This window comes from Corythoichthys intestinalis, chromosome 2 (assembly GCF_030265065.1).
Source record: "Corythoichthys intestinalis isolate RoL2023-P3 chromosome 2, ASM3026506v1, whole genome shotgun sequence".
Taxonomy (NCBI): Eukaryota; Metazoa; Chordata; class Actinopteri; order Syngnathiformes; family Syngnathidae; genus Corythoichthys; species Corythoichthys intestinalis.
The window spans coordinates 55,658,917-55,671,073 of NC_080396.1; the positions used below are offsets into that span (position 1 = coordinate 55,658,917).

At 39.7% G+C, this 12,157-nt stretch overlaps 1 protein-coding gene across 1 annotated transcript in view; it reads left to right on the forward strand.

Annotated features, from left to right (window-relative positions):
* epha2b (eph receptor A2 b) overlaps positions 1 to 11,005 on the forward strand; it is a 57,948-nt gene extending 46,943 nt beyond the window's left edge. The window contains exons 13-17 of the mRNA XM_057860547.1: positions 265 to 474; positions 557 to 706; positions 796 to 989; positions 7,252 to 7,407; positions 8,392 to 11,005. Coding sequence (XP_057716530.1) covers positions 265 to 474; positions 557 to 706; positions 796 to 989; positions 7,252 to 7,407; positions 8,392 to 8,500 — 819 coding nt within the window. The 3' untranslated portion in view covers positions 8,501 to 11,005. The remainder of the gene's footprint in view (positions 1 to 264; positions 475 to 556; positions 707 to 795; positions 990 to 7,251; positions 7,408 to 8,391) is intronic.
* Positions 11,006 to 12,157: the final 1,152 nt, after the last annotated feature.

A 12,157-nucleotide genomic window follows, 5' to 3' on the forward strand; every position in this document is an offset into this window, starting at 1 on the left:
TGGTTCCCAATTGTTAAAATGAGAGAATTGGAAATCACCAACATCTTGGGAGTGGAGAAACTTGGTGTGGAGCTTCATGTAAATAAGTCATCAGCAAAATGGATGTCACTCACACATTTTCAAAAACAGGTCGCTCTAAAAAATGTATTACTGTACTTTGTTGCTTCAATATCGATGGGTTGCGCATGACAACAGAGTTTTTTGTTTAAAATAGTTTTTAAATCACAATTGTGAGAACAGAACATTTTATTTTATTACTATTAGGACCGCGACGGGGAGATTTCCTCCTTCCAGCTGGTGGGCATGCTGCGTGGCATCGCTGCAGGCATGAAGTACCTCTCTGATATGAGCTACGTCCACCGTGACCTGGCCGCTAGGAACATTCTGGTCAACACCACTCTCGAATGTAAAGTGTCTGACTTTGGATTATCGCGAGTATTGGAAGATGATCCAGAGGGGACTTACACCACAAGTGTGAGTAGACCAATGCTGAATAGATTCGACTTGTTGCAATAAATGCACGTTTGCGTTAGTTTGGTCCCTTTTCACTCAACAGGGAGGAAAGATCCCTATTCGCTGGACAGCTCCGGAGGCAATCGCGTACAGGAAGTTCACATCAGCGAGCGACGTATGGAGTTTTGGCATCGTCATGTGGGAGGTGATGGCGTTTGGCGAAAGGCCTTACTGGGACATGAGTAATCACGAGGTGAGCTTTTAGTATTAGCTCCTAATTTAGGCCAACTTTTGACAGGCTGCTGGGAGTCGTCATCAAAGCTTCTGTCGAACTGTCCGCAGGTGATGAAGGCTATCAACGAGGCTTTCAGGCTGCCGGCACCCATGGATTGCCCCTCAGCTGTTTACCAGCTCATGCTCCAGTGCTGGCTCCAGGACCGTTCTAAGAGACCGCGTTTCGGGGACATTGTCAGCCTGCTGGACAAACTTCTGCGGAGTCCAGAATCACTCAAGGCCATTGCTGACTTTGACCCACGGTAACCTTTAATCATATTGGATTTGAGAGGATCCAGTAACATTTTAGTTGTGAACGCAAAACACAAGATCTGTTAGACAGTTACACAGGACTGGTTGTACATGAGATGTACTGTAAACTAGGAGACAGAGTTTGCCCTTTAAAAGAAGAATAGCCACCCTCATTTCAAGAGATTTTTCGTCTCCCAAGGGGAAAAACTTTAAAATAGTGTATATCTGTCATAACACAAATCCTGGAAGTTATTTGGCACATCTCATAGTTATTCACTAAATGCTATTTGTAGCAATGAAGTAGCTGTGACTCCTTCCTGGAGTTTTGGCGAGTCAAATCTGTTCATGGGATTGATATTAAACCCCACAAATTATTATTTCTTGCATACATAATACTCATTTCTGGCCTGTTTTAAGGGAAGAAACAAACACAGCATTATTTTGTCATCACAACATCATTGAAATATTTTTTGGGGGGGTAGCTACCAGTTAATGCCATTTATCCCTCGTATTGTGTTGTTGTCAAAATTGACCCGTTTAAAAGTTTAGGGATAGAAAATTCAATGGTACTTTTAACAAGCCCAAACTTGAAAATGGGTCAATCTTGACCCGAAAACAATATACCGCAAAGGTTCAATATTTTCAGGTTACGTTAAATCGCAGATTAAATTTGATCCACTTCCAAAACACAATACAAGGTTTATTTAATTCTATTTTGATGGGCATGGAGGCCTACTACTTCAACAACTATTACTACGATACCTGCAAGTTATTATTGTTTGGTGTGAAAAATTTGAGAACCACTCATTTAAAGGGTGTGTCATAAACCGATGTGCTTGATAGACCAAATTGTACAGTAAATGATTTCCTAGAGCCAACATATAATTGTAGGGAGACACATGTGCTCTTAAATGTCTTTTTGTATGTGAATAGGTGTAAGAAGGAAGTCTTTTTCTTCTTTTGTGACAGTGAGAAAAAGGCTTCCGCTGTCATATTTCAATCATCACTTTTTTCCTTGACTGCTCCAACTGGTTTCCATCACAATGTGTCTCCTGTACTATTATTTAAAGCCCTTTATAGGGCAAGTGACTATTTTTTGGTACTGTGAAATAAAGTAGCCTCAAAAGACACCTGGCCTTCACATACGTGGACATCAGATTTCGGATCATGTAGTCCACAATATAAACATTTGGTATGGTAGTGTGGCATACATGACCCAAAATATGATCTCCACATATGTAGATGCCAGGTCTCAACTATTAGTAGAATTTTATATAAGGTACATACAGGTCCTTCTAAAAAAATTAAAAAAAAATAGCATAGTGTGATAAAATTCATTATTTTTTGTAATGTACTGATAAACATTTGACTTTCATATATTTTAGATTCATTACACACAACGGAAGTAGTTCAAGCCTTTTATTGTTTTAATATTGATTAATTTGGCAAAAAAGAAAAACCAAATATCACCATCTAAAAAATTAGCTTATCATGAAAAGTTACTCTAAAGAAGCTACTCACCTAATCATCCGAATCAACGAATTAACTCAAAACCTTGCGAAAGATTCCTGAGGCTTTTAAAAACTTCCAGCCTGGTTCATTACTCAAAACCGCAATCATGGGCAAGACTGCCAACCTGACTGCTGTCCAGAAGGCCATCATTGACACCCTCAAGCAAGAGGCTAAGACACAGAAAGAAATTTCTGAGCAAATATGCTGTTCCCAAAGTGCTGTATCAAGGCACCTCAGTGGGAAGTCTGTGGGAGGGAAAAAGTGTGGCAGGCAACACTGCACAACCAGAAGAGGTGACTGAACCCTGAAAAAGACTGTGGAGAAGGGCCGATTCCAGACCTTGGGGGACCTGCAGAAACAGTGGACTGAGTCTGGAGTAGAAACATCCAGAGCAACGTGCACAGGCGTGTGTTGAAAATGGGCTACAGGTGCCGAACCTGAAACAGCGGCAGAAGTGCCTGACCTGGGCTGCAGAGAAGCAGCACTGGACTGTTGCTCAGTGGTCCAAAGTACTTTTTCAGATGAAAGCAAATTTTGCATGTCATTCGGAAATAATGGTTCCAGAGTTTGGAGGAAGACTGGGGAGAAGAAAATGCCAAAATGCCTGAAGTCCAGTGTCAAGTACCCACAGTCAGTGATGGTCTGGGGTGCCATGTCAGCTGCTGGTGTTGGTCTACGTTGTTTTATCAAGGGAAGGGTCAATGCAGCTCGCTATCAGGAGATTTTGGAGCACTTCATGCTTTCATCTGCTGAAAAGCTGAATAGAGATGAAGTTTTCAGCACGACCTGGCACCTGCTCACAGTGCCAAAACCACTGGTTATTGGTTTACTGACCGTGGCATTACTGTGCTCAATTGGCCTGCCAACGCTCCTAACCTGAACCCCATAGAGAATCTGTGGGATATTGTGAAGAGGAAGTTGAGAGACACCAGACCCAAGACTGTGGATGAGCTTAGGGCCGCTATCGAAGCATCCTGGGCCTCCATAACACCTCAGCAGTGCCACAGGGTGATTGCCTCCATGCCACGCCACATTGAAGCACTCATTTCTGCAGGATTCCCGACCAAGTATTGAGTGCATAGCTGATATAATTAATTGAAGGTTGACTTTTTTTGTATTTAAAAAAAAACACTTTTTTGTATTGGTCGGATGAAAAATGCAAATTTTTTGAGATAGGGATTTTTGTTTTTTTCTTCACTTTTTGCCAAAATCATCAATATTAAAACAATAAAAGGCTTGAACTACTTCAGTTGTGTGTAATGGATCTAAAATATGTATATATTTATGTATGTGTGTGTGTATGTATGTATGTATGTATGTATGTATACATATATAGATATGTACACACACACATATATATATATATACACATACATATATATATACATACATACATATATATATATATATATATATATATATATATATATATATATATATATATATATATATATATATATATATATATATATATATATATATATATATATATATATATATATATATATATATATACATATATGTATATATACATATATGTATATATACAGTGGGGAGAACAAGTATTTGATACACTATATATGATATATATATACAGTGGTACCTCTACATACGAAGTTAATCCGTTCCAGGAGCTTGTTTGTAAGTCGAAATGGTCGTATGTCGAGCAGGATTTTCCCATAGGAATACATTATAATTCCATTAATTCGTTCCACAGCCCAAAAACCTGCACTAAATCCTTAAAAAATACTGCTGGTACTATTACAAATGGCAATTACATATAGCAAAACAAATAAATAATAAATAAAAATCGGATTAATAATATAATAATAATAATAATTCCTGTAATAGTGTAACGAAACGGGTTCTAATAAGGCGGACGTTTTTTTCTGTACCTGAAGGCACCGCGGCGCTGACGTGACAAAGAGGGAGGGGAGCGGGTGAAAGTTTACTTTCGCTTTCAATGCTTTCTTGAGAACATCGTCAATTGCGGGAGACAGCAGGCGTTTTGTTTTGAATAAGTTGTGAAAGAAATGATGAAAACGTGGCGAAGCTGGCGATTTCTCTGGAGATGTTACCACAATAAGAATTGTCAGCTTAATTTATAAAGACTGGCGAACGATGGTCGGAGGAGGACCGTGGAGATGTATTGTTGAGCCATTTCACGGATGCCCACCCTACGCTCATATTTTTCTGTCATTTGCATCTTCATTTAGAAGGTAAGCGTCAACTTTTTCCTTGTTTCACCACCTGTACCAACCTTTTCTGAAACCTGTGTTGATTTGTCACACAAGAAAATCCGCCGTGCATTCGTCTGCGGTGCTGCCGTTGTCGTCGTATTTCGAGCATGTCGTCGGATGTAGAAACAAATGGCGAGTCAAATTTTACGTCGGATGTCGAAAAGTTCGTGTGTCGAAGCGATCGTATGTAGAGGTACCACTGTATATATATATATATATATATATATATATATATATATATATATATATATATATATATATATACAGTATATATATATATATATATATATATATATATATATATATATATATATATATATATATATATATATATATATATATATATATATACAGTGGGGAGAACAAGTATTTGATACACTGACAATGGGAAAACCCATTGGTAGTGTATGAAATACTTGTTCTCCCCACTGTATATGTATATATACAGTATATATGTATATATTATTAGGTACACCATGCTAGTAACGGGTTGGACCCCCTTTTGCCTTCAGAACCTCCTCAATTCTTCGTGGCAAAGATTTAACAAGGTGCTGGAAGCATTCCTCAGAGAGTTTGGTCCATATTGACATGATGGCATCACACAGTTGGTGCAGATTTGTCGGCTGCACATCCATGATGCGAATCTCCCATTCCACCACATCCCAAAGATGCTCTATTAGATTGACATCTGGTGACTGTGGAGGCCATTTGAGTACAGTGAACTCATTGTCATGTTCAATAAACCAGTCTGAGATGATTCCAGCTTTATGACATAGCGCATTATCCAGCTGAAAGTAGCCATCAGAAGTTGGGTACATTGTTCCCATAAAGGGATGGACATGGTCAACAACAATACTCAGGTAGGCTGTGGCGTTCCAACGATGCTCAATTGGTACCAAGGGGCCCAAAGAGTGCCAAGAAAATATTCCCCACACCATTACACCACCACCAACAGCCTGAACCGTTCATACAAGGCAGGATGGATCCATGCTTTCATGTTGTTGACGCCAAATTCTGACCCTACCATCCGAATGTCGCAGCAGAAATCGAGACTCATCAGACCAGGCAACGTTTTTCCAATCTTCTATTGTCCAATTTCGATGAGCTTGTGCAAATTGTAGCCTCAATTTCCTGTTCTTAGCTGAAAGGAGTGGCACCCGGCGTGGTCTTCTGCTGCTGTAGCCCATCTGCCTCAAAGTTCGACGTACTGTGTGTTCAGAGATGCTCTTCTGCCTACCTTGGTTGTAACGGGTGGTTATTTGAGTCACTGTTGCCTTTCTATCAGCTCGAACCAGTCTGGCCATTCTCCTCTGGCATCAACAAGACATTTCCGCCCACAGAACTGGCGCTCACTGGATATTTTTTCTTTTTCGGACCATTCTCTGTAAACTCTAGAGATGGTTGTGCGTGAAAATCCCAGTAGATCAGCAGTTTCTGAAATACTCAGACCAGCCCTTCTGGCACCAACAACCATGCCACGTTCAAAGTCACTCAAATCACCTTTCTTCCCCATACTGATGCTTGGTTTGAACTGCAGGAGATGGTCTTAAACCATGTCTACATGCCTAAATGCACTGAGTTGCCGCCATGTGATTGGCTGATTAGAAATTAAGTGTTAACGAGCAGTTGGACAGGTGTACCTAATAAAGTGGCCGGTGAGTGTATATATCTATCTATATCTATATCTATATATATATATATGTGTGTATATATATATATATATATATATATATATATATATATATATATGTGTGTGTGTGTGTGTGTGTGTGTGTGTGTGTGTGTGTGTGTGTGTGTGTGTGTGTGTGTATGTATAGGTATATATGTATATATACGTATATGTGTGTATATTTATATATAAATATATATATATGTGTGTGTGTATATATTATTAATTATTGTTTTCAAATATTCTTTGGTGACAATTATAAATTGATGTATAGTTAACGAAAGCTAAATTGAAATTTCTAAAAACAGAAATACACCCTGGTTATAGCCCCCAATAACACTTTATAGTTTATTCATTCATCTTCCAAGAAGCTTATCCTCACGAGTCCTGGGGGTGCTGTAGTCTATCCCAGCTAACTGTGATCAGTAGACAGGGAGCACCCTGAATTGGTTTCTAGCCAATCGCGGGGCACAAGGAGACAAACAACCCTTCATGCACACACTCATATCCAGGAACAAAGTAAAATGTTCAATCAGCCTACCGTTGTGACTCGTGAGATATGGGAGTAAACCAGAAAACCCAAAGAAAACCCACGCAGGCATGGGGAGAACATGCAAACTCCACACAGAATGACCGGAGCCTGGGGTTGAAACCTTGATGTCAGAACTCAGTCACCGTGGCACCCACTCTAAAGTCGATAGATAGTGATAGATACTAACGGGAAAAAAAATTTCTTGGAAACTAAGTTTATAAATTTAAAAAATACATACAAGAATATTTAGTATTAAACAAGTGCCCTATAGAGGGTTAAAGTTATCACTTGTAGTGTATTCACTACTTCTCTTCCTGCAGTGTATCCATCCGTCTTCCCAGCTTCAGCGGCTCAGACGGCTCGCCATTCAGATCGGTGTCCGAGTGGCTGGAGTCCATAAAGATGAGCCAGTACAGCGACAACTTCAGCTGCGCCGGCATCGTCAGCATGGACCAGGTCATGCAGATGAAAAACGAGTAAGTGGGACATGCGCTCACATTTGCTGGCGCCACATATTGGTTTTATGTTATTGTATTTTGGTTTCACTCGATACATTCTATTGCTCAAGCGTGTTTGTACTCCCTGCGGGACATGTGTTCCCCACAGCGTCCAAGTCATTTCTAGAATTTGCAGAATGGCTGGTCCCGGCGCCATGATCATCTCCGACTTCAGTCAGCACTTGTCAAATGTTTGTGATGGAAAAAGTAAGACGAAAGACGTGGCTTTCTTTTTGAGGTCACGCCACTTCTTGTTTCTCTCATCCCTCCTTCTGCCCGCACGCTTTGCCCCGAGCGGCACTTTTGCAAAGCCTCAAAAAGTCACTTTTGGCTGTTGACGGCAAAATGCTCCTTGTGGTTTTTTCTTTCTAAAGTGAAGAGAACATTTTTGCAGAAATGGAAAGTGGAAGACTAGCTACAGTAATTCTTATCTTCTCACTTGTATGGGAGCACTTAGAAGGGGGCAATTGAGTGAAATTGCCCAAACGTTTGGAGAAAAGACTTAGTCAAGCACATCAGATCTGCTTGTTTGGTACAATAATGTGGGCCAGAGTTCTTTCCAAGTGGGCGAGCAGCCAAAAGGAAGCCACAAGAGCCATCTTCCCTGACTGCTGTATGGCATTCACATCTTAACTGCTTCTGATTTGGGGAGATTGGTAAGCAGATGACAAATTCCTTTGAAGTGTTTGTCGTGGCAAATGGTGGGACTGCGTGGCTCCATCTGCAAGCACTCTGAAGGCAAGCGGCAGCCAAGTGAATCATTGTTAAATCATTAAAGCTGTTAATGAAGGCTTTGACTAAAAGTGTTGTCCTTTCATGTTGTTACGTTCAACCCGCACCACATGAATGGAGTGGAAGCGGGTGTTTAATGATTTCAAGGCACAGGAACGTGAAAACTGCTGGAAGGTGGCCAGAGTTGAAATGCTCACCGACTGTCGTCTCTCTCCTTTTTTTCTGTCGCAGGGACATTAAGAACATCGGAGTCAGGCTTCCTGGACATTTGAAAAGAATTGCCTACAGCATTTTGGGCTTAAAGGACCAGACCAGCACCTTGAGCGTGTTCGCTGTGTGACGACCATCTCAAAAGGAATTGAAATCAAGCACTGAAGCAGAGAGCCCTTTGGACTCCCGACTGAGCTGGAGCGATACCGCGGGGACGGCACAATCGAAAATAAACTTCTCATACACTTTTTCACACTTCTGTCAACAAGAAAACACAGCAAACCATGAGGAAATACATAAATTGACCCAAGAACTTATTCCTGTATAAAAAAAGAAGCATCACATGTGGGAATTGCTTCACACGTGCGTCCGGGGTGAAGCAAATGCAGAAGGTGTGGCGACGTGGGCGGAAAGAAAGAGAGATCGAGGAGTCCCATCTCCCACTTCCTGTTCCACCAGTGAGGACGCTTGAAAGGAGCTTGAGCTGGCCCAAATTATAAGCTACAGTCTTCTGCGCAAAAAGTGAGACTTACGTGTTCGGTACTCTGTAAATATTTTACTTTTTTGTTTTTGGGAGTTTACCCAAACCACTGGGATTAAAGAATTTCTAATGTAGCACTTCCTTTGAAAATATTGCGGTTTTGGATGGGAAAATGTCTTATTACGCTTTTAAAAGAAAAAAACAAGAAAGAAAAGAAAAGCGAGGGCGCAAATGAGAAGGCACTCTATCTGATCTGCCGGTAATGAAGATGGAGAGTGTGAGTTTCGCCAAAACTCATAAAAAGAGATGTCATGAGGATGAGTCTTGTCGTTTAGGAGATGATTTCATACTAAATAATTGTTTCAATGTCACGTCTATTTTTGTAAGCTACACACAGATTCTCATGTGCTATTCTGGACGACATGGGGAACAAATGCTTTGACAATGAAGTGTGATATTTTCAAGTGTCTGTTTTTCTTTTCTTTTTGTTTTTAATTGATGACTGCAAATTGTTGTGTTACTGATGTAAACCATTCTTGACTTGAATTTTTCAAATGATCCTATTGTAGATGGTAGGTCTAGCTTTGGAAAAGGGATCTATTTTTGTGTTCCATTTTATACAACATCACTTAATAGAAAATTTTGTACATTTTCCACTATTTCTATCCAAAGCCATCCAGCTGCCTTTCCAAAAATGATTCTTCATCAGTAGTTAATGCCTTCATTTTTGCCTTTAAAATGTATTTAATTGTGTATTTATTTTTTACTTTTTATTTATTCTTACTGAGAAAACACTGAGCTTGGATTACAATTTAAGGTGGCTCTGTCATTCAAAAAAAAAAAAAAAAAAAAGGAAAAAAAAGTGTCCCTTTTATTGCTGGAATATTCAAAGTTGAGTTTGCTTTCATGCGTTTGTGGAGCAATAAAGTCTTAAATCCTGATTGATTGAGACGCAATGCTGTCAAGCTTTGTGTATGTGAAGTTTTTGTATTGTGTTTGTATAATAGACTATATAAACAACACGTGTGTGAGAATACATGGAAGTTTGAGCTGCACAACTAGGTGTGCTTTGGATCAGTGATAATTAACAATGTCTATCAACAGGCACGAACAGTGAGATGTTACTAAAAAGATATTGTTTATTGTAAATGTGTACAACTGTACCAGTGTTGTTTTTGGCAGCCCTTTTAATTTTTGTCTTAGTCTTTTGGACTATAATACTGATTAGTCTTAGTCATATTTAGGTAATCTCAAAATGTGTTTATCTTCGTCTAGTTTTTGTTGTTGAAAACTTGACTAATTTCGTCTAGTTTTAGTCGACATTTACTAAAAATGTTTTCGTCTGTAAAATTTTTTAAAAATACTTAAAAATGAATAAATAAAAGTTTTCAACTATTTCAAATGAACATTGACAGACGAGCATGTATTGTAGCGTCTCTCTACAAGGACAACTTTGTGATTGGACACAGCAGGAAAACAGTAAATTTTCAATTACTATCCCCACCTAGACGTCTTGAACTGTAACTAAAAAAAGTTGTCCAAGAGTTTAAGCCTAATGCTAACGTTAATGCTATCTTAACACTACAGGTTACATTTAGTGCGTGATGATCACTCAGCACAGACCCTTAAAGGCTAAAGCAACATTGCATGTTCTCTCTAGTTAAGAAAACAAATGTTACCGTGTGTGCAAGCCTGAATGGAGCCTGGAGACCACACACTTGTGAGTTGGGAAGGAGAGGTGCAGCACGTCACAAGTGACACAACCAGACACTGCTACCATGCATGCTAACTACACATAAAAATTTGACGGAAACGTGACGGAAACTACTGCACATTTTCATCTCGTTCTCCGCAGATAAAAACTGGCATTCGTCTCATTATGCTTGAGCCTCCCAAAACACAGTTTTAGCTCATTATCGTCTCATCATCGTCATGAAAAAAGTGTTCGTTGACAAAATATTTTTATTGTTGTCATCGCTGACGAGAACAACACTGAAATTGTACTGTATTATTTAAAGTGGAGTACAGTTATACGCAGTACTTTGTCACATTAAAATTACTTACATACTAACTAGATTTGACCAATAATGACTTTTAAACTGATATCCAGATATCATACAACTCCAAAAATCTGATACTGATATTTAACAGATACCCATACTGTGACGAGCAGAAGTATCTGCATCTCTTGTGATTTTGCAAGTTCACCCACTTAGAAAATAGGTAGAGGTCTGAAATTTCAATCATAGATGCATTTCCACTTACAGAGACATAATCTCAAAAAATAGAAAATCCGAACTCACATTGTATGATTTTTCAGTAATGTAATTAACTTGGGTCCATTAGTATTTGTACCCCTGAGAAACTCTGTGCTAATATTTAGCGCAGAAGTCTTTTTTTGCATTTACAGAGATCAGACGCTTTCTGTAGTTCTTCATCAGGTTTTCACATATGGAAAGACGGATTTTGGCCCATTCCTCCACACAAATATTCTCTAGATCTGTCAAGCTGTCATTGAGAAACACGAAGTTTCAGCCCCATCCATAGTTTTTCTGTTGGATTAAGGTCTGGAGACTGGCTAGGCCACTCCAGAACGTTGATATGGTTTTTACGCAGCCATTCCTTGGTCAACTTCGCTGTGTGCTTCGGATAATTGTCATGTTGGAAGACATGGCCACGACTCATCTTCCAGTCTCTGACTGAGCGAAGGAAGCTGTAGCTCAAAATCTGAAGATACATTTCACTATTCATCCTCTGCTTTATACAGTACAGTAGTCCTCGCCCCTTTGCCAAAAACCAGCCCCAAAGCATGAGGTTTCCACTGCCATGCTACACAGTAGGGATGGTGTTCTTGGGATGGTACTCATCATTCTTCTTCCTCCAAACACTATGAGTGGAATTAAGACTAAAAAGTTCCATTTTGATCTCATATGACCACACGACTTTCTCCCATGACTCCTCTGGATCATCCAAATGGTCATTGGCAAACTTAAAAACGGGCCTGGACATGTGCTGGTATAAGCAGGGGAACCTTCCGTGCCATGCATGATTTTAAACCATCACGTCTTAGTGTATTACCAACATTAACCTTGGAAATGGTCCCAGCTCCTGACAGGTCATTGACCAACTCCTGCCGTGTAGTTCTAGGCTGAGCCCTCACTTTTCTCATCATGAGTGATGCCTCACGAGGAGATATTTTACATGCAGCTCTAGTCTGAGGTAGATTATCAGTCATGTTTCACCTTTTCCATTTTCTAACAATTGCTGCAACTGTTAATTCTCACCAAGCTGCTTTCCAATTGTCCC